General features: G+C 40.2%; 1 protein-coding gene across 1 annotated transcript in view; it reads left to right on the forward strand.

Moving 5' to 3' along the window:
- ank2b (ankyrin 2b, neuronal) overlaps nt 1–24,364 on the forward strand; it is a 204,049-nt gene that overhangs the window by 81,726 nt on the left and 97,959 nt on the right. The window contains exon 2 of the mRNA XM_071478279.1: nt 8,114–11,459. Within this exon, the coding sequence (XP_071334380.1) occupies nt 11,331–11,459 (129 nt within the window). The 5' untranslated portion in view covers nt 8,114–11,330. The remainder of the gene's footprint in view (nt 1–8,113; nt 11,460–24,364) is intronic.

Raw genomic sequence — 24,364 nt, forward strand, 5'->3', positions numbered from 1 at the left:
TGAACTAGAATCTCTGCTGCACATGTGTGATTCTGGCACTTTTTCAACTTTGAGTATGACCCTCTCCTGTCATCACTGATCAGAATAATAAAGATCATGCACCATACAATGATACATTTTTGTCTTTGGAGAGTTTAGGATCACCCGTTACTACACATCAGGAATATTCAGTTCTACATTTCAGGTCATTATCAATCATTTTGTCACAAAAAACACCTTTTGTATCGTGAAAATAAAACAACCTTGACTGCTTGTTGATATTTTGGCTTCATAGAATGTGCAAATACCTCTATTGCATAATTGATTATCAGGAGTTCATTTATTATACCTCTTGCTGATTGCAATGTGTGTATTTTACAGAGTGATTACATAATCAAACTGACCTAGAATCAGCAGCTGCAAGCTTAGTATGTGGTGCACTCACACACAAACACACATGTATACACACTGCTTACTCATACATCCTTATGCTTGTACAATACTGACATATGGTATAAGTGATGATGGATGGTGCCAGATGTTTCCTCTTAGGTAGGGATTTATAAATTCTGTATTGCTTCTCTCATAAGCAAACCAGTGCATTCATTCACAGGTAGTTTTTACAGTCCAAGATGCTGTTAGTGACAAACAGACCTGCCACTTTGGTCTAGATGGGTGATTCAAACAGCAAGATTACCAGTTTAGTCAGACTTACTTAAGTGAATTGGGCTTATTTCATAAAGCAGGTTTAATTAAGTCTGACTAAAGTTATCATGAACATTTTTCCCTCCAGACTTGTCTGGTCATTCTAAGGCAACTTTTCAGGTTTAGCCTTGCTTTAAGGTATTCGGTGAAGCTAAATGGCTAAATAGCTTCATCCTAATTCAGGTTAACTTAAGTCGGGCTTTTCATGATAAGATCTCTCTCAAGAACTACTAGTTAGTTTGACTTTTTGTTTTTTCTTTCTTTCCTCTAACAGGCCAGAAATCAAGTAGGCAGCTTTCTGCTAAATTAGCAGTGCATGTTAATGCTCATTAGAGAAATGCAGTGAAACTATATGGAGCCCATGACTTCCCTGCAGATCTCTCAGGAAAAACTTTACATTTTGGACCTGTCTGTAGCTCATTGTTCTATTCCTTGTACAGTGATGCTTTTTCATGTTGAAATGAAGATTTCCAAGAAGTCAGATATCGTGAAAACGTTACTGGCCACAGAGCATCGGGGTGACCCCAGATGGTGCCATAAGCAGATGATGCAACAAGCCTTATAAACCCTATAAATCCTCTGGTGCAGGACGCGTGGTTTTTGATTAACAGGTTGGCTGAACATTAATCTGCTCCTGAGATATGGAAGAGAATTCACTTTCCACGCCCGACCCGAACTCACAGTAAACAGGAGGAGCTCCTATGACCAGTTCACTATATAATGAAAATCCTGGACTGCGTCTATATGAAAACATTTGATATGAAATTATTGAAGCAAAGGTTTTTAACAATAAAAAAATCACAGTATTAATAGAATCTTGTAGCAGTAATTGTAATACAGTGGTGTCTTGTAGCTATGACAGCAGATGTCTTCTCTTTTCTCAGTCCCATTTTCTGAGTTCTAACTGGTTGATTATTTGTTAAACTTGTTTTTCTGAAATCTATATGGAAGTGGAACAGTAACTTAACAGTAGGCTGAACAGTAGTGTTTCACTGCCTTCTCTGGTTGAAAGTCTGAAGCCTGTTTAACCTCTGATGTTGTGTGTGGTCAGGAGTGTACTTTGTTGTACCTGTAGCCATGTCCAACAGAGATGTTGCAGTTTCCTCAAGTACACCTGTGCATCACCACAGCAAGTAGAGATGTTACACCACTGGAGGTCAACAAAACCAAAACCAGAGTAGTTTGTACAAGGTGTTGTCTGACCATGTCTTGAATAACACTTGAAGCATGAAGGTAAAAAGTTTGCTGTTGTAGAGAGTGCTGTGATGCAATGTGTTGTGCAGTTGTACATATAGAAAGTGATGAAGTTGTTGTGAAGAATTAAAGAGAGCTTGAGAGAGTCGAAACCCCAATATCTATATGCGACTGACCAATCACTGTGTGAAGTGGGCATTGTTGTTAAAACGGTTTCAGAAATGGTCAGTAATCCAACAAGCACATCATTTGAAACATACTGAGGCCTTTACTCATGGGGGGGGCAGCACTTACACCTACAGTCAATTTGTTTAAGAGCTGTGCCTTGATAGGAACATCTTTGCAGATGTTTTCACCTTCATGACGTGTAAAAAAACACAGATGTGAGAGCTTCAGCCTGGAGCTTAGAGTCATGTTCTGTGGCCGTGTTTGAATTATGTGTGTGGGTGTGCACAGCAGGTTGTATTTCCACATTACCTGTTCATGTCTGTGTGTTTATGGGTGTGTGTGTACACTCTGACTAGTCTGCCCTCCATTGTCACTTTAATGCAACATTCTGATTCTAGGTCAGTAGAAAAGACTCCTCTATTTTTGTGCGCATAATCCCTTCTAAGAATGCACACACCCCTCAGTGTGTGCAAGCATCCATGTGTGTGTGTGCGTGCACGTGTGTTTGTGTGCTTGTGTGTCAGCCACAGTGTGTTAATACCTCTAGCATGTTACACACTAATCCACTTGCAGTCCACAAGACTGTCCTGCACTTGCGCCGCTTTGCCCTTTCCCCATCACACACACATACACACACATTATGCACATGTCCATCTTAGCTTGAACACACAGAGTCATCCACACATTGGATACAGTTCACCCTGGGGTGTTGAGGCCTCTTTGGGAGCACCCATGAGCGCAGGCATGGTGGTGGGAGCAACAGGCCAGGTAAGCTGTGATTGGCAGGTCAGCCTCACATTTTCACTGACAGTAACTGATGAATTAATTCTGAGCTCATCCTGTTGTTGACATGTCATGTAAATAGAAGTGAAACTGAAGTGTTCAGTGTTTTAAAACAGAGCTCATGAATTCAGTAGTCTGGGTGTCAGTTTTCAGTGCTAACATTTAGAACGTCCCCATATTGACAATGCTAATAAGTTGTGTCTGGCATTTGCAGAGTATTTAGCCCACTTCATAATGTTCAACAACTTTCCCAACAGTGTTTTGAATTTAGTGTGAAGTGTGCTTTGTTTTTGAATCTGTTATTGTACATTCAGTCTAAACCTTGGTGCATGATACATGGATATGTGGAAATTTGGCAAGTAAAAATTGGTGGAGATGCTTTTGTAAAATTGCTTGTGAGGAATTTCTTGTAATTTTGTTGTTAAATTTGTTGTAAAAGAAATGAGAAATTGTTGCAAATTTGGTGTGAAAACGGTTTGAATTTGGTGCAGATTTGGTCTAAAATGTCAATGTCCTGGAAATTTGGAATCAGGAATTTGGTGCCAAAATTTTATTTGGTGTAAATTCTTCGTTTTTTTTTTTTGTTTGCTTGTTTGTTTTTTTACAAGATTCTGGCCAAACCATAACTACTACTATACATAATATATGTATCTATATGTGATAGAACGGACTTGTTCAGGTCTTGACTGTCACTCAACTGTTAGCGTGGCCAGGATGTGATGATTCTTACAAAGGTTTGCAGTCCGTCAGTCGGGATTGTGATGACTACTTACTGTGCTTTCACCCCTCTCTCTCAGAGGGAAACCACCATGTTCTTCCTGGGTTTATACCCCCTAATCCTCCATAACCAGGATTCCCTGGTCCATCTTTTCACCCTAGATTAAAATCTGAGACTCATTAGCCAGACAAAAGCTATAAGGCTAGTTAAGCAGGTCTTTGCATCAGTGTGCAACACTTGACTTACAGCAGTGCTCATAAGGCAGCATAAACCACAATGCCACTGCACAGTAATTATTATAATCTTATCAGACATTTGCAAAAACATGGGGGGGTGGGCGGGTGGTGGGGGGGTCTGTACTTAATAACATGATACTGGACAGCGTTTCTGATAATAAAGTTGTTCATAATCAGTTCCAGGTTGTGATAATTGTATTAATGCTACATGTATGTATAGTAAATAAACAAAACTCTACCAAATTGTTTGTACAGTATGCTGTGCCAGAAATGCTGTTGTAATGCTTTCCTTTATGTGACTGACAGTTAGTCTGGCAACATAAAAAAGGTGAGTAAGTGGGAGAGGGCGAGAGCAGTTGTCAGTGTCGGACTTACAGTGTGAGGCAGTACGTACCAGTGTAAACTTGATTTGTATTGACCTTGCAAAATTAGAAAAAGATTTGTGCTAACCAAAACTGATGAACTAGTCAGTTAATGTTGAGTTTGTGAGATAACCCAACGACAAAAATAAACAACTGTTGTCTGCAGGTTTATTACTGAGATAAACCTCAGTATATTGTTTTGAATAGACAGCCAGTAAAATGTGTCTTTTTGCTGCTCAAAAAAGTGGAGAGTTTCTTGAATACAATCTCTTTTTGTTGGACATGATTTACGTGTAGAACAGACTGATGCTAAGAGCTAAGATATTATGAATGTGTTAATCTTCTGTGTTATACATCCAGTTTGAGTAGTGCCATGCAGGGGTGGGATCATGCCTCTGTAGATGTATTGAATGAACAGACTTTGGGAGTTGCTAATGTCACATTAGAGCAGAAACTGGGACGTGTTAAAGATGCGTGTGTCTCTAAAAAATGAATAATGTGTGAAGAAGGGAGGGCAGCAGCGATGGTGATGTCATCAAGGCCCCAGGGGAATTCTGGGATGGCTCATTTGGCTCAGTTGGGTGGAGCGCTGATGAATCCTGTCTCTCCTACCACGACCGCTCTCACCATCTCTTTCTGTCTGTACTCCCTCGCCCTTGTGTGTCCACTGTCAGTACAGACGAGGACTCTTGAGTGTTCCACTCATAACATCTGACATTCAGATAATGGCAGGTTAGGATGTGTATATGCCTTCTCTATCACACGCTCTCATTTTTCAGTATGTGTGTTTGTGTGTCAGTGTGGGAGCTCATTAGGTGAGGAAAGGTTGTGCTAATGAAACCCAAGGGACTGGGTTATCCAACACACACACACGCAGCCCATGGAGAGCCTTTTCTCTACCTTCCCTTGCTCCACTGGCGCTGTTGACTACGCCCACACCCTTGTTGCTAGGCAATAGGCGATGGAGAGCAGCCGCTGTGTTGGGAGTGTTACTATGAGCTAGGCTTGATTTTAAAGCAATTAATATTACAAGCAAGCATGTAGGATCCATTTCAGAAGCTAAGGGAAGCAATGACGTGACTGATTTTTCAAACAAAAAACAAAGACTGAAACACATCATGATAAAATAGGGTCTCAAGCTGTCTAATAATGGCTGTCCAACATCGTTTCAGGAGAGTATTGTCATCACAGACTTTGATTTGTAGGTCAAAATATATCTGGAATGTTTTGTCACAGATTTTTTTGGCAGTGAGTCGTCTCATCCTCTCACACAAATTCAACCAACCAATCGGATGGTTCTATTTTTTTCACTGTCTTTGATATGGAGTTGTTGAAGATGACTTGATGACCAAGATGTTGTGGTGACTTTGCTCATATGGTCTCCTTTTAAATAATCATTCTGGACAGTTTCACCAACATGTGGATTTGTTTACATGTGAGACTCGTATGTCATTATGACTTGGGTCTATAGTAGCCCACATACTGTATGTGAGTTAGGTCACAGATTAATTTTATGATAGAATGTGGTTTTGCCTGAGAAGCAAAACTCAGGGCAACAAAATACTTCCTTTGCCTCTCAACTTTTTAGCTGGGTGTAACTCAAGGCACGAGGCCAGTATATCTAGAGCTAAACTTACCAAGATTTTTATCAAATCACAACTTCCCACATCTGGAATTTGTCAGCTAGGCAGAATTTAGTGAGTAAAATAATATTTTGTAATATCCACTATCACTAGTTCAAACAGTGTAAATTATAACCCTGATTGTAGGTGGTAAAGAGGTAAAATGCTATATTTTTTACAGAATAGCTAAATCATCATCATCATCTGTGTCAACAACAGCAAACAAAACAAGAGGAAATCATTTTGTCATCTAATCACAGACACATTAAGTGATGTTACAGCTGTTGCAGTTACAGCTGTAACTTGATCCTTTGTCAGACTGAGCTCTATTTGTCCCTCGGGTGCCATCAGACAATGGAGAGAAACATGGACTGGTAAAGAGCTAAATTGCTTCATTGTTGTGTGGCAGACATACTAAAGCAGCACACTGACACACATTACAGCTCAATCTGAGCAGCAGCACAGTCAGTCGGCTGTTTTGGCAGTGGCAATAAATTAAAGACCCTCCTCCAGGGTCTCTGAATAAGACAGTCATGGATGCATGCAAAATACACACACACACACACACACACACACACACACACACACACACACACACACACACATACACACACACACACACACACACACACACACACACTCACTCACTCACTGTCCCCAACCCCCAATACTTCTGATTCCCTGATGCTCTCATGTCAGAGGTGAGGGATTGTGTTTAAATGGTTTTGAGGAACAATACGTTACACAGACAGACACAATGAGAACAGATAACACTCCACATGTCACATATGTTTGCCATCACTTTAAAATGCAGATTTTGACAGAGACAGAAGCTCAGCTTTGTGATAATGAATGTGTTGTTAATGGTGTTTGTGAGGGTGGTGAGGCTAAGGCGTGGCCCGGTTATTAGAGTCTCTTTGTCTGCTCTGACCCCAAGGGACCCCCACCCAAAAGGACACTCATGTCTCGGAAAGCGGTACCTATGGGAGGCTGCAGTGATGTTTGTGGTGTGTCTCTCTGGTATGTGACTTCATCTGAGGTGTGAAGATGAGTAAACACCTTAATGTGAAAACATGGCCCATTATAGCCACTGTTCTCATGTGGCAGCTTCGCAGCACTGATGCAGGACTGTGGCAGAAAATCACTGTTTTGGTTTGCTGTGATTTTTTTACGGAGGAGACAAATAAAGATAAATATTACAAGTAAATAAATTTTTTAATGAAAGGTCCCATACATTCTAAAGGTAGATGTCCATGTGTTTTTGATTATAAAGCAGGTCTAGGTTCTATATTAATACTGTGAAAGTATCAAAGCCTCAGTCCACAAAGAAATGCACACAGCCTGTATTCAGAAACTGAGCCTTAAAACCAGTCGTCAGGACTTCTGGAACTTTGTGATGTCACGACAAAGCAGTCACTGCATTCAGCCACGCCCCAAGCCGCACCCACCTGGACCCACCATCCAACCTTGCAGGATTTGGTTTCTTTGAGTATTTCTCTGAAAGCTGCTATATTTTTATTTGATCACGCCAAAAACAGTCAGCCAATCACAAGAGAGGCTCAGAGTCTCTCCTCTGATTGGCTCACTGACCTGTTGTTACTAGAGCACCAGGGAGAAGCCTGAAAGAAACCCCATATATATCTTCTGATGGATATCAAATAAAAACCTGGAAAAGTGTAAAGTATGGGACCTTTAATGATTTTGAGCTGTTAATATTTTCTATACACTGAGATTTCTGCAAACTGAAAGTTTCCGTATTTGAATTTAAGGTTGACCAGTTTATTACCACGGTCCTTTTATTTTTGCAGTTTTAGCAGTTTTAAAATAGTTGTAATGGTCATGATAATTGCTAAACATGAAATTAAGTTGAGTCTGAAAGTTCATTCTTGACCTTGGAATACAGTGGTCTGGCAAAATAATCTTAGAGATACACTAATCTCAAGATACACACACCTCTTCCTGTTAGTGGTTCCCTGTCTTTAGGGTACATATTCTGCATATTGTGGTTTGTAATGGTTAATGGCTTGTAAAATTCATTGATCTATGGGACTCTGAATTAATCATGTGGGCTGTTTTTAGTGGAGTTTTTTTCCCCAGTCACATGTTTTTTGTTTTTGTTTTTGGTGATTGGAGTCGATGATAATTGTTCGTTTGTTTGGTACCACCTTGATATCTTTGTTGTAAAGCTGCATGCTTTACAGAATATCATCAGTAGGTTGAATGTTGTGAAATGTTCAAAAACCTATTTGAATGTGACTCAACCAATCAGAGCTGAGAATGGAACAGTGTAACAGTAACAAATCATTCAGCTGATATTAACTGAATCTTCTCTGTGTTTTCCTCTAGGTAAGTTCAAGTGGACGGGGACAGACAATGAGACCAGGGTGTCATTGTACTGTGGGTACAGTTGAGCTGTTCCTTCAGCTACAGGACACAGCGGCTCCTGCTCCTGAGTGTTGTATTGATTTAACCGCCTGGATGAGCACGCCTTCAGCTGAGTTGTAAAACCTGTGTGTTTGTGTGTGTGCTGCACAGTTGATGCTGTGGAAGCAAACCAGATGGCCCCTGGGGCTAATCCATTCCTGTTGTCATCGTACATATACACACTCCTACCTTTCATCTTGTTTGTTCTCACGTTCGCAGTGACCACAGTTATGTATAGATTGAGTGACCCACACTCTAAATCAGTGATATTTCCACAAAGGAAACACAATTGAATGCAGAACAAGAATGTTTTCGTCTTCCAGGTTTAGAGCCTGCAGTACTGCTCAGATGCTGTGTGGTTGCTAATTCTCTCTGCAGCACAAATGACCAGTTAACACAATGACCCGTTTCCCCCATAATTGTCTTTCTTGGTTGTCCCTCGCTGCAGCTTTCTCTGAACCAATTACCTGAGCTAACTACTCCTGAGCTCACCAAGCTCAGAGGTCACGGCTCTTTCAGGGTTATACTCCTCAAGCTGTGAACAGCGTTTTGCATTTTGTGTAGGTTGTAACGGCTGGTATGGAGGATTGCAGGGAAGGCAGAGCAGCTGGAGGTCCTTTAATCTCTGAGACCATCAGCAGATTACTCATATAATACACTCCCTCTCAGTTAGTCAAGATTGGGACAAGATTAGTAACCATGCATACTTACTACAGCCTCCCTACCTTAGTACTTCTACTACAGGTTAAACACAGTTGTTTTGTTTTTATAGTTGAATTTTAATTGTTACATTTTGTTTTACAAAGCCAGGAATGCAATGTTAGGTCCAGCCTGATGTTGCTTTACACATGAAATAAATCCTCCCAGTCTCTTCCACACAGTGGGGCAAACTGCTAATTCATTCAGCACTGGTATCAGATCAGTAGTCAGTGTAGGTTGATACCCAAAGCCCAGGTGTCAGAGTCAGTCATCGGTATTGGGACAGAAAGTTGATCGATGCATCATTAGGTTGAACTGTTCACAACCAATGTCCACACTCAGGCCATAAACTGTGATGGCCTCGCAGGTAAACAGTACTTTTACATTTCAAGGGCTAATAAAAATGGGAACCAGTGCCTAAGTCAACTGATTGCATGGCCAGACTGTTTGAAATCCTTAGAAATCATTTTTGAGATCATGGGTGTTATTTTGTATTTTGATCTTCTAACTGTAAATGGAGTTGTCATTTTTTTTCTGTATATGCTTCCCTTTGCCAAGTGGGGAGCTTGAAAGCCAAAACAGTGCATCAGTAAAGTTTGGGAGCTTGTAATATTCAGTTTGTGGACTTTTTCCTTCTTTTTCTTCTTCTGCTGCTTTTGTCCTGCACATGTAGGTGTTTGGGCTTGATATTCTCACTATCCACCTTTATTGAATTGTAATGTTGGGTCTGCCCATGGGGTGGCACCATGGTATAAAAAAGCAAAAAGGGTGAGGTCTTTGAAAAAATAAACACTGCAGTCGATGTCTCCATAAAGTGTTAGGTGAGGACTTGGATATTGTAGATGAAAGGGCATTTTTAACAACAGCACACACCATCAACCACAACATTAAAACCAGTTACTGGTTTTAAAGCTGTGGCTGATCAGTGTATGGAGTTTTTTCTTGTGTGATTGTTCATATGTGATTTATGTGACCGGATGATAGCTGGTTTTCTTAAAGGCTGCCTGAACTGAGACATCCATGCTAATAGTGATATTGGATACATTTCCTCTGTATGTCTTTGTAGTGCTTTTTGACTGAGGATGTTTAGCTCTAGATATACTGGCCAATAGTACTGGATAGATATCTTTGCTGCCCTTCAGTGGCTCATAAAATACATTGTGATTTCAGCACCATGGACAGGGATGTGTGAAACGATGCACAGTAGCATCACTTCCACTGGAGGTTTTTTCTGTAAATCAGTACTGCTGAATTCCGCCTCAGTGACACTCTGCTTCTTTCTCTTTCTCTGCCTCATCATATAGCATATATTATGTAGAAGTGTGGGAGGTTGTGGTCCATTTGATTTCAGCTCATGCTGTAGCTGCTTAACCCTAACTGTGTCATGTAATCTGCATGTAAGATGATGTACAGGCAAATATGCTGTACTATAAATGCAAAAAACAGTGGTTTAGATTACCTGTATTTGCTGCAGTCAGGTACAAAAACATAATGAGAAAACACCTTTCCCTACTACATTTCTAGTGTTGTAGTTTTACCATTTTCATGACCTCAAGCTAAAAAACTGTAAACGTGTGCTTGAGAATAAACTGACTTATGTGTTTTTGGTTGTGTATTTATCTGTGTGTGTGTTTGCTCTGGAGCTGTGAAATCTCCCAGTCACACAGGCAGACTGTACCATTTCACACTTGCTAATAGGGGATGTTGATCTGGGTTAAAAATACTGACTACAGTCAAAGTTTTTTACCCCCTCTGACTTCAGTAGAAGTGGTACCTTCCTTGCTCTTTTTTCCAAAGGACACTCTCGGATGCTTCCGTGTCCTGTATCCCCTCCCACATATTGTTTCCTCTGACTCCTCCCCTCACTCTGTTTTCTATAATCCCCACAACCCTCCGCCCCCACCTCCCCTTCTGGTGCCTGATGAGTGGGGAAGTCATGTATTTGAAGAGTCCAAATCAGACGCTTCCCAGGTTCCCATAGCATCTGCTGCTACCTCTGCAGCCCAAGCGGTAAAGGGAGGGGTGGAGCTCTCCTCCTACCTCGCTGTCTCTTTCTGGCTTCTCTGCCTTTCTATTGGTCTTTTATCTTACCTCTTGGTGGCGTGTACTGGCCCACCCCTCCTCTCTTTCTATCCCTGTCTCCGATGCAGTTATCCAGGCAGCAGAGAGGGAGGCTTGCAACAGACACACTCTCTGCATGGGTGAAGAGGGCTGGTGGGTTAGAGGACTAGAGAACATTAGAGCTACCTCTATCCTCTTCCCACGTCCATCAACTTATGACAGTTTGTTCTTGGACATAAAAAGAGTCACCTGGTGAGGTGGGGGCTTATTTCCTTGGATGACTGGCCTCTTTGCCAATGAGGCGAGCTTCCTGAAAGGACTTCTGAAAGTGATCTGAAAGCTTTAGTTTTCTTCGTGTGTGTACATTGAGAGGGCAGCCATGGCTCACGCTGCGGCTCACATTAAGAAGGCCAGGTCCGAGATGGACCAACCTCCGGACCTGAAGGCTCTGGAGAAAGCCAGAGAGAGGAGGAGGCGTTCTCGGGAACGGGCTGAACGCAAGCGCAAGGTACCGGGCAGACTCACTGGAATCATCCGCCTCTTCATCCCTTTCCACTTTAAGTGACCAATCAGTGTTTTAGTGGTTACTTCATCCCACTTCCAGTCATCCCTCAACATCATCATCATCATCATCAGCAGTCAGTAAAGGTGTCAAAACACCAGAAGACTCATCACAGTCTATCATCAAGGACTGCTGTAGAGTTTGCGGGGCAGAATTCATCAAAGACCACCCATCCTCATCCTTATTATTCCCACCTCAACCCTCATCAACATCATCATCATCATCATCATCATATATTGATAACTCAGTGGCACCATTAAAAGCAAAACAGTGTTGAAAGACCAATTTATAGAAACAGTTATGTTAAGCTGGAATGAAAACCCTCGATTGCACAAAACCAAAGATCCAAAGCATCAAACTGTTCTATGATCAGTGTCATCATTCCATTGTCACCCACAAAAACACATGAAGCACAAATCACAGTAATCTGTGATTCCAGCAGAACATGGCCATAATGATTGCACACTGCTTGATCCCTGCTGCTGTCCCTGCTTGTCCTGATCTCATTGTGTCTCCTCATCTGAAGGATCTTCCTCAATCCATCCTCCATCCTACCCCTCAGTCCATCATCATGTACATACCACAATATAATAAATGAGCACTGTACACATCATCAGTCACTCTCAATCAGTGCTGCTGTCTCCCACCTACAACCATCCCTGGGTCGGCACCATCACAACACACTCTGTGCAGAGAAAAATACTAACAAATACTCCCGCTACTTCCCTGTAGATGTACCTATGCAGAGTGGTCTCTGGTGCACTGCTAGGCTGTGCAGTGGATGTTCACTCTGTTTGCTCATGGATAGTGTCTGTGTCAGTATTCTCTCATCAAACACAAAAGCTCTAGCTTTCATTAGTAAGGTGTACTCCTGAGATACGCTTTCTTCATGGTCTGTAATTTTATTATGAGAGTTTTTTCCAACAAACCATTTTAAGGAGTAGGTTAGTGCACATGATTCTGTTCAGGGTTACTGTAGTCCCTGCTTTTCTGGCTGCACATGACATGCAAACAGAAACTGGGTACAGAAATTTTATTGCACTATTAGGAAAGTTATCTTGATGACAGTAATATATGTACGGAGTGAATGGGCACACTTGTGATATTTAAATCAATAACAATAGATTTACTAATAAATTAGCTAGTTTTTTATGAAAAGGAAATGCAGAATGCAGGATAGGAAAGTCTGGTTGGGGAAGTAAATTTGTATGGAGCAAATGAATGACCTGTCAAATTCCAATTTGTGATATTTAAAGAAAAATAGCCAGATATACTTTGTAATTAACCATTAGGAGGTATTAGCTCGGATCACTGCATGGATGGGAATTGAAATAGAGGATGACATAAACTCTGATTTGAGTAGTAAAATTTGTATTAAGTGAATGGATGACCGTGTTGAAATCCAACTTCTGATATCTAATTAAGGCACAACACCAGAGAAGTAGTATGCTCCATGACTGTAGTGGATAACACACTGGCTAAGAAAGGTGTGAAAAGTGAAAGGTGGTTTCCCCCCGCACCTACAGTTTAATTCTGGCATATTCATTTAGAACAGCTATGTCATAGATGTCCCACCAAGAATCCAAAAGTTCCATAGCCCATGGTGTAGAGAAAAGTAATGATTCAGCTTGATTCAGTACATGAAAGCACTTTGTAAAGGAATGGAGGATGACATAAGAAAATCTGATGGGGCAGTAAAATATGTGTATTGAGTGAATGGATTACTCTGTCACATGGCAACCTGTGATATTTAAAGGAAAATAACAGACATTCATTTTAAGGAGACACCATTCTGTCAGCTTGATTCATGGTGCAGTGTATGAAAGGGAAATAGAGAATGACATAACTATAACCGGCAACATTATTCAATCTCAGATCTGCTATGTTGCGTTTTATGTGTTGAGCTGGTGTTTTACAGTTTCTCTTTTCGCCTGAGTGAGGGTAATGTTCTTATACAGACCATCACTTGGCATCAAAATAACATCTCTCAAAGCTGAAGCCTAGTCATGACCCTTGTACCAGTGTAGATGAAGAGCTGCTGTGTCGGTTAAGTGTTTCCACCCCTCTCTGCTGTTATTATTGACTCAACTGCAAGGCAGATTATCACATGGGATTATTGGCGTGCCATCTCTCTCTGCCTGTTGCAACACACACACACACACACACACACACACACACACACACCTAAAAGTGATTAATAGATACAATTTGGTGGATTGTCCAGCAAACGCCCGAGGTCAGACATTTACATCACAGTGACACGATTCCTGCTGTCCAATCACAGTTTTATCACCATCGGTCAGCTCCAGATGGGAAACAATTAACCCTGTGTAAATGGTTAAGGGGTTATCAGAGGGCTTGGCTTGGACAGTGTAGAGCATGTTGTTATGAAATGCTGAAACAGATTTCCTGTAAAATAACTCAGCATGAATGCACAGTTTCCATCTTAACTTCATCTGAAATAGTTGAGGATTTTCCCTTTGCTGCTGCTCTATAGTGATGTATGGTGCTACAATTTTTCTGGAAGCTAGCCTCAATAGAAATTTATTTAGGTCAGGTTTATATTATTTCTCAGTACCCCTGTAGAAGCTTCCCTGTTTTTTTTTTTGATTGCTGTTAAGCTGATTTTAATGAATTGTAACCAACATTTCTCAAACATATACTACTACGCATTAAAAGCCTGTCAGCAGGTCAAAGAGCATAATCCCTCCTGTTTCTCCTTTGTTTTACACTTGCAGGAAGTGTTGGGTTTCATTTATTTCCTTGTAAAACTGGTTGAAAAAAATGACAAAATAGATGCAAAATAGAAGAGATTGGAACAGTACCGGTGTTCAAAAGAAAAATTCCTGTACAGATAATTGTGAAAGTAATTTTACCCTCCTTAATGTTTTTGATGTCTACCCATTTACAAATGTAATATATGTGCATATATTAAATTTCCATATATGAGATATATATGTTATATATATAAAATAAAAACATATATGTAAAAGTTATGGCATTACAAATTAGAACAATTTCATATGTTGAAATATAGGTCTATTACACAATATTTGTATATGTATACTTATATTTTAAACATATATGAAATACCTACAGTAAAATGTATATTTAATATATGATGTAAACCTATATCTTCATATATCAAGAATATGTATATATGTGATAATAATTTATCCCCTAATAGTTTAGATATATTTGGCAATCTTGCTTTGATATAAGTATACATTTCTGTATGAGCACCCTGTCTTTTTATTCATTCTCAACCCGAACCCACCCTTAACACTGAACAACATCTTAACAACATCTTCACACAAAACAGCACAGCTGTAGTGTTTTTCAGAAATAATCCTTTTTGCCAATAAATGTCTGTTTCAGACAGTAACCTTTGTAAATCAGTACGATGTAGGGCCATATTTTGAGGGTAGTGGGGAGAACTCTCTGAATGAGGAAACGCTTTGAAAAGTGCGCTTTGAAAAGTGCGCTTTGAAAAGCACGGAAGTGTGGAAATATACTGACATGAATAAATAAAACTTGTCAGGTCAGGTTAAATGCATAAATGGGCCATTTACTTGTTCCTTGGAGGAATCATGACAGCACTGGACAGAACACAACAGGGAAATTAGTAACATTCTCTCTCATGCACACATCTGAGCATGTGCGTGCACATTTTACCACTTTACCAGTCACTCAGTAAGGCCCAATTACTGTAGCGGTGGTGGTGCCATTAAACACCAGTGATTTAATAGGTATCCACGGAGGGAGTTAGTTACTGGAAATTACATTTATGTTTGTGCATGAATCCATCTGTCTCTCAATGTAAAATCCTGTCCTATGGAAGAGGATTGATTTGGCGCATGCTCCTAGCCGCACATCTCAATATATCTTGATGAAACACTTGTTGGTGTATGTGCTGCACTGGCAGTCAACAAGATGTAGCAGATGTTGCGGAGGTTTCATAAGTCTCCAGGCACATTAAAGACTAATTCAGCAGTGACACAGAAAAGTGCAGAATAGTCTGTTATATTTTGTGAGGATTTAAATGTTTAAGCATGTTACACCCTTGGTCACACCTAATCTCTGATGTCATAGCAATTGCATTCAACCTTTAAAAAGTATGGAGAATAATAATGGTTAATGTGTTTGGCCTGTCATATGTAAATATGAAATGTATCCTTTCAACTTCACCTCTGGGCTCTACATGAATTCACTACTGTAGGACATAGTACTATCTACTTTGACTTAAGTATTTTTTACTATGTCACATTAGTAGACGCCATTTAATATTTCCCTGTTAACTAAACACACATCATTTCCCACTCAAAGTCCTAATCTAATTACTGTGAAATCCCTGCAGTACTCTATACACTGATGTAGATTGTGTCACAAGGAGTGTGAACTGTGTGGGAAAAATGACATGTATTTGCTCTTTTCAGCCATCATCATTTATTGGTTGTGCTTAATCATGCTGCTGCCAGTGTTGGTGTTGTCTCTGTATTTGGGTTGATTGCATTTTGAATTGGGTCTATGTTCAAAGGTCCTTCTCCGGGCAGGTCTCCATGTGGAGTCAGAAGAGGTTTTCCATCAAATGTCTGCAGTTGATGCCACAGCATCTAACAGACACCACACTGGATGGAAGAAAATATTCTATTCCTGGTGCTTCTAGCATATTAGCCCATCTTTATTGACTGTTGAAGTATAGGTTCTCATTGATAATCAAAGAAATCTTTCACAAAACTCCTCAAATAGAAGTGAAAAAACCACAGTTTTATTTCATTTCTTTCTATAGACATCACTGAAGTGTATAGATATAATCAATTTAAAGCTGTGTTGTGATAAAACTATAAGAAGATACCACTGTTGTTAAACATGGAGCATGAAAAGTTCACAAGGGTTTGCTTCTTTTTACAAATGATGTCTGATATAAAAAAAAAAAGTGAACTGTACACATTTAGATTTGTTAAAGATGTAGTACAGTGAGTTGGAAAACACATGCTTCTCAAGAGCTTAACAACATATCTTTAGGTTGCCACATCAAAGGTCTTCACAGAGAAACAGAGCCCATTTTTTGTTGGATTAGTATGTCATTTATTGCTAACATGTTTGGTGCTATGTGTTCCAGATAATTGGTTAAAGAACTTAGCTGCCTAAATTAGCCTGCTGGTTCGTTAACAAGCTAATGCTGTAGTTGTTCCAGTTTACCTGAAGACAGGCTAATGTGCTGTTACAATTATTTCAAACAGACATTTAATTTTTAACTATTAATGACAACGTTAGAGAAATGACCCTACAATGTAACGATACAGGTTTCCCCTTTATTAGCTTGGTTGTTTCATTTAGCTAACATGAGTGCATAATCCTCAGAGGCTTGTTTGCTACGCAGTTGTATGTTGTATGACCTCATGTAGACTCTTACCACTCTAGTACTCAAAAGATGTAAAGATCCCTGCTGTCATTTTTTTTCTGGAGAAAAAGATTCACTGAACGGCTTCTGGTCTCCGCTTGTGTGCTTTGGTCCAGAGGCCAGTTCATACGAGCACAGGACAGCACGAAACAGTTGAGACTCCACACCGTAGCAGACAACTAAAATGTTGTGTCGATGCAGAGATATAAAACCACCTTTTCACATGAGGAATTAAAAGCCTTTTAGTCTGATTTCCCTCTCTCTCTTGTAATCTATGTAATCTATTATTAGACTATCCTTATGTGAGGTGGTTTATTCTCTGTCTCTCTATCTGCTTTGTCTTCCCTTGTATGCACATAAGCACTGCAGTGCAATCCTGAGAAGTGCACCCATCTCCCTTGCAGGTACAATACACCCAGAAAGGCTGCAAGTAGGCAACCCTTCACCTTATTTGATTCTCCTGAATTGTTATCTACTTCTCTCAAACATGTTCCCTGTCACAATCCCTCCTTGGATATGCCTTTCCTCCCCCTCTCGCTCTCTCTCTCTTTCTCTCTCTGCTGTCAACATGTGCAGTTGAGCAGGATGCTGCTCAGCTGTGAAATGCGCATTCACCTTTTATCTGTCCTCAAATCGACCAAAAGAAAATGTCCCAGTCTCTCTGTCTTGTTCAGATTTTGTTGAGTTTTCATGGTGACAGCAGCCTCAAAACAGCCTGTAAAATAAAATAATGAAGTGTTGTTTGGGTATATTTATTATAAATTAAAGCAGCACAATGTAATTTTGAAATAAAGCATTCTTCCTGCAACAAATCACATTGTTGCTCAGTTCAATCACTCAGGGGTTTTGCTGCTACTTGCTTTGGTCCGCTATGACCAGTAATCTATAGTGGCTAACATTAGCTAATGTTAGCAAGTTAGTGCCACTCTTATGCTGTGTTTTGGCATGTCATGTCACAGCAGTGTGTAACACTAGCTAACATTAGCATAGAAATAGCACAACACAGGCTCCAACAGAAACTCTTTGAGTGAAGCCTGTCTGTCCAAAAGGGAAAGTGACTGACGTCGATGGAAAACTAGATTCAACATCAGCTGATAACAATATTATGGTTTTAAAATTCTATTTCAGCAAAATATAATGTTGAACAAACTACAGTCTTGCATATCCAGATGTATCTCTACACTTTGTTGTAGTTCTGTGCCAATGCTGAAGAGTCAAATATAGTCTAGAATATACTTAATAGTCAGACTGGCCATCGGGATGCGGGGACAAATCCCAGTACACCACTGTGTTGGTGGGCAGGTGGAAGTTTTTACTGTCCGTTAGTCTCTCTGTGCCTGTCATTCAGAGTGTACATGACACTGTGCTGTGTGTTTCCCAGCAGATAAGTCTGGGATATTATGCCATCGCAATTACGTGTTCCTTCCATACACTCGCTATTTCGTCATTGCTGGTCTCTTGTGTGCAGTCCCATTTATTCCCATTCAAAACACGTGATGTGGCAGCAGTGGAAGTTTTGCTCCTTCTCCTGGGAATCCTTAAATTGTTACTATTCAAGTGCCATAAATGCCTGAATTTCTTTCTCACTCTGGCCATCAAGTCATTGTTTTTGCCAATGCACAAGCAACAGGATGTTGCTACCGGTGTCATTAATAACATAAAGTTTTTCTGAATGTTACATATAGAACCTTTAAAGAAAAAAAAGTGGATGATACAGATGTGCACGTAATTCATAAAATCTATTGTTAGATATCCTCTGTGTATCCTGGTCAGGGGGTATGCTGTTACTGTACAAATCCTATTCAACAAATAACGCATAGTTTGTGTTCATGCAGAATGAAGCAGTGAAGTATTCTGCAGTCTGCAGTCCAGAAATGTTTGTATTTGAAGAGTCAGACTGAGATGTAACTTCTCACCGAGAGGTAGTTGCCTTGACAACAGTGCCAACTGTTCAACTGAAACCTTACCTCACAAACTTGTTTGGCTTTCACATTCATACTTAATTACTGGATGCCCCTGACCCAGAGAGAGTTGTCACAAAGCTCCTGCCAGAATTGCCCAATTGAAATTAATTGATTGATTACATAATTACCTTTTTGATCTTCCCTGCCCCGGTCTTTCTGTTCTCTGGCTCTTTCTTTTTGTTTCTGTCTCGCTCGTAAAATATAACAGGAGATTGATGGTCTAATACTAATCTGCTGTAGGACCCCGATACAGTAATAATCCATTTGCCATTTTCATCATGGTTGTTTTGATGGCCATTTGTGTTTGACCTTAACCTTTTCAAAGTATTAGTTGTTAGGTTCTGAGTAAATGGACCTCAGCTTGAACAATATAGAGCTACTTCTAAGCTAGATATACAGTTTGTGATCCAAATGACAATATAACAGTGAATCATAACAGTTTTTACACAAAATACAGAGTCACTTAAAAGCTGAAGATGCAGAAGTGGACAAATAACTTGTTAACCAGGTGTAACATCATACTGTATGTGTGACTGAGCCTGTGTGTGTGACTCATCAGAACACCTTGGATTGTCCAAGGGGGCACATTGTCTGTACACACCTTGTTTCTCCTTTTAGTACGTGGGCAGCTGTAATTACTGTAATTAATCATTTCCCATAGCCTGCAGAGCTGGATGGGTCTTCACTGTGTGTCTGAGGAACTGGAGCTTCTGAAAGTGGAAACCATTGAACAACAATAAACATCAAAACATTTTCAACAGCATCAAGGAAGCCAAGACAAACTTTTCCTACTTACTGTTGATTCTACAGGTCAGTGAGCATGTGGAACTTATAACCCACAGTTGCAGTCTAAAATTGTGGCTGACTTTATTGAAAATGTTCAGAGAAGCCTCTTTCCAGGCGTCTGAATCAAAAGCCACATCTCTAATGTCATTTACGCAATAGACCACTGCAGATTGATTGTCGACTGAAAATTATGATGATGGGATGGATACATAACTCGCAGTTTATTCCTTAGATCAGGGAGGTTTGTCTGATATAGAGTGGCTCAGTAGGTAAAGCAGGTCGTCCACTGATCAGAAGGTCATTGGTACTAAACCCCATATTTCCCCTGATGGCTGTATTGAATGTGGCATGTACTTTGAGTGGTCTCTAAGACTAGAAAAGGTCCATATATGCGTAAATGTACATTTATTTACATCCAAACAAGGCTGCAAACTTTTTATATGCATGTAGAATGCAGGATAAGTGCATTTCACATTATTTATAGTAAAGCATTACCAAACCTGCAAAGCAGTAGCAATCATATTCTCTTTTTTCAGGCTTCACACAACTACTACTTTCATCACTTTTGTTTGTGTTCAGCAGTGAGTACCTTCAGAACTACCTACAGAATTCTTGGAGAGCGATTTGATAGGCAGAGAGTTACAGCCAGAATAAGTGCAACCATATGGAACTATTTTGCCTTTGGTTGACACCATGGATGTATTGACAAAAACTGGATACTGTGTTCCAGAATGGAGACCAATTCATTTCCATGAAAGTGGCTCATTATGCGTATATTGAAATGTATGTTTCAAATGCCATTCACACATGAATAGAAAAATGTATTCATCTATTTAGAGCTGTTCATTTTGTAATGATCATGTGAGGGAGAAGTTCTTAGTTTCTTCCAGTAAAGTTCATCAACACATTACAAAGTAAAACAACCTAGTTCATCTGCAGCATACTGAGGCCTTAATGTTAGATACAGTAGCTCCGGCAATACAGAGACACAAAGAATTGATTTTTCCTCCATTATTTTCAACAGTGAAACAGCCATAGCTTCCTCCTCCTGAGTGTCAGAGTGCAGGTCTGTTTGGTTTCAAAGCTCAAATGAGTTGAACTTTGGCTACAAATTCTGGTGGAAAGTCAGTGTATAACACATTGCTGTGTCTCACCATTGCACTCTCCATGGGCCTCTTATGGACTGACACTGACACTGGGTATAAGAATTTTGGCAAAAAGCATGCTTTTCTTTTTTCTTGGTGCAAGCCTCAGACCGTTACATTATTTATCTGTCCTGCTGGCAAAGCCACTCTCCTGTTTGTTTTTACATCTAATCTAAGGCCACAGCTGGATGCTCAGCTGATGCAATTTAGGGGGAAATGTTTGTGGCAGAGATGATAATCTCTGCCTCCACCCCCAACCCCCCTACCTCCCCTCTATGGATCTATGTTCTGATCTGCAGGATTATTAGTCTGAATGTTTGTACACTCTGTGTCTATGTTCACAGGCTGTTACTGTATTTCAGTCAACTAACTGCGTTCATCCTGAAATATTATCCTTCATTAAAAAAAAAAATCTTATTTGTACAATTGCCACTTCCAAGTAGATAAACTAAAAAACTGAAAATGTTTGCTTGCCCCAAACTTTGACTGTCAGAGATTTATTCTTGGTTTGCAGCAGGAAACAAACATTTGTGAACATCCTCACTCTGGCTCTATGATGCCCCCCACCTCAAAACCTTCACTTAAGCCACACACACACACACACACACCCTACGCACACACCCCACTGATGGTACACGCATGTTGAGCATGCACCACTTTTTGATGCTGAACTGGGATTGGCAAAATCCTGGATTAGAGCATTTATAATCTTGCTGTGGCACTATGGGACACTGCAGCTCAGGAGAGATACCAACCCTATCGCCATGGCAACCAAGAGAGGGAGAATCCACTATAGAGAGTAACAGCAGGGTCTACCCTGAAAGTGCAGAGAGCGGGTGGTTAATCGCACCGTGTTATGGCCGTATTAGTCATAGGTGTAGAGAGGGAAGTTGGCTGCTGTGTTATTCTTTAAGGTGTAGCATTGCATGATGGTCACATTGCTGCAGCTGTCTTCTAAATGACACGTCTTTGTTGTAATTTGTAAATAAATATCAGGATGGAGGGTATCATTGTTAGTTATCTGAGGCTTGACAGATCTTGACAGATACATGGTGAAAAGCTTGTTGAATCTGATGATTTGTCGACACTCGCCATCAGGGGGGTGTGTGTCAGACACTATAGTCACACTAATGTGGTCCAGAGTTGGAAGTGCAGTGCTGTATAAGAGATGCCTTAGTTATGCAAGGGGAAAAGATCACCCAAAGATGCTTAGCCTCAGAGAGAACTCCTTCTGGAAAAAAATTATCTGCCGCCACATCTTTCCACATCAGTCAAGATTTAGCTACTTTAGGTCTGAATGGACTACACTCACTTTTGTGGAATTTGGCCTTTGGGGTTTGGCATCAGAGCCACCTCTGGCTATAGTACAGCAGCTCAGATAGCCAATGCAAAAACATATTTTATCAGCTACCAGCCAGATAGTGGAGGGTTTTGGTTTTATTTGTCCAGGTTTTGAAATATCTGTTATTGAGATTCATGCCTCATCCCAGCACAGTGGAGGTGTTTGGAATGAGTGAATGACTAAGCATGGAGCACCTCAAGGGACATTAGAAAAAACATTTTCTCTACAAGTTTCTGGTCTGTTCTAAAAGAGGGTTTGTTGTGTTCATGAGAGAGAAAAATCTGGTAACTAGTCTTGTCTGTGTTGATCAGTCCTCTTGGTATGGAGTATTGCTCACTACTATGTGTTATGATGCCACATTGATTTTTGGATGTCTGAACTATCTTGTGTATATTATTTAGGTTGCTTTTTAACATCTGACCAGAGACAACAAATGAAAATTAGCCTGATATTAGATATATAAGTCTGCAGTTCATACCAGACAGTATCTTGCAGTTCTTCTGGTACATCTCATGAAATACTGTCAGAACAAAGCATTTATGTCAATCTGAAATAGTGCAACAAAATGTCAATAACATGTCGATAAATGTAAGTTAACCAAACCATCAGCTTCTAGTTAGAGCAAGCTAACACGATGAGACTGAAAGTAATGCTTAGCCTAGATAGCTAAGGTTAAAGTTTTCTCATGTTATTGCGGGACAACAAAAACTTGTTTTCTCCTGATATCTTTTTTTTTTAAGGGACCTTTCTCAGCTTTCCTACTCCAAAAGTTGTTTCTTGTTCATATGCAAATATTTCAGATGCCTAGGTTTTTTCTCATATGCACCAGAAACCTTACAAAAAATGTTGTTTTGTCTCCAGAGCAGATAACTGGATAAGTTCAAAAATATCTCTTACCCTTTAAGTTTATAAGCTGAGCATGTCAGCAAACCTACAGATTGAGCAACATTAGCTTGTGTTTAAAGTCGTTTCTATCCACCTAACTCTCCTTTTAGCTCTGGTTTGGTCTCCACCTACTTCTGAGAGAATAATTATCTATCTTTGACTGCTAAATGTTCCAGTCTTCACCGGCTACTTGCTGAATGTGTCTGTCCTTCATTTAGTGGTGAGCAGGTAGTGTACAGTCGGTTTATCAGAGCTTTTTTACTGAAAACAGCTGCTGCTGGAGACAAGACTGATGAGAGCTGTGAGAATGAACCAAAAAAGTAACATCACAGGTGGTAAAACTAAAACAAGACACTAAAAAACAACTCTGCAGAGCTGAGGGGGGTGTGGCTTTGTCTCTACACGTGACACTTTCTCGTTACACATTGTCATTTGACTCATTGTCTATATTGATTAGTGAGGCTAATTATATGAATTAGAAAAAGGCAAGGGTTATGGAATTTTATATCAAAGAATGAGAGGAGTGAGGCAGTGATCCCAATGAAAGTAGAAACAACACAACGGTGGAGTGAGAGGCAATAATTTGAATTTAATGTCAAGACTGAGAAGAACTGAGTCTGAGGTCCACGCAGAGCGAGGTGGTGCCCAGAGGTGTGATGTTATTGTTACTACCTGGAGACTGTGTATGTATTAGCTTGAACAACAACATCTCCACCTACATCATCCCTCTGTCCAGATATTCTGTCTGCTTCCTCTCATCGCTCACACAGCTCTATGGGTGTTGAACCTGCTATTTTAGACAAGTTCGTCATCCCTCCACACACCAGTTTCTTCTCTGTGTGTTGTTGCGAGGCCATGCTAAGGTTCAATTAAACACAGCTGGAGTAGAGGCTCGTTGTGATTAATTTGCCTGACTGGATCCAGTCCAGGCACCAGCAGTGGGAAGCAGAAGGAATCTCTTAAAGACATCTGACAACAGTACACTTGAACAATAAAAACCCAACACATAACTTCATATAGTTTTCTGCACTGCTTTATCCCAACACCCTTGTTTGTGACAATTGCATGTGTCAAGTTATTTAATTGCATCACTGAGTACAAAATGCAGGAACTTTGGGTTTATTGTGTAAGGTAAATTTTTTTGTAACTTTAGGCTGAATGAAGGAAAGGTCTACAGGAGTAATGCCATTAAAGCAGTATATTTCACCTAAACAGTAAGCTTCCATTCAAGGAGCCCCTAGGGGGCAAAATTAAAGCTTTTCTACTCAATATAACATAAAAATAAAGAAAAAAACTTGGGAAAAAAAACACTGTTTAGAGTGCAT

Source organism: Trachinotus anak, unplaced genomic scaffold, assembly GCF_046630095.1.
Source record: "Trachinotus anak isolate AG129_WGS33_773 ecotype Australia unplaced genomic scaffold, CSIRO_AGI_Tana_v1 ptg000005l, whole genome shotgun sequence".
NCBI classification, from domain to species: domain Eukaryota; kingdom Metazoa; phylum Chordata; class Actinopteri; order Carangiformes; family Carangidae; genus Trachinotus; species Trachinotus anak.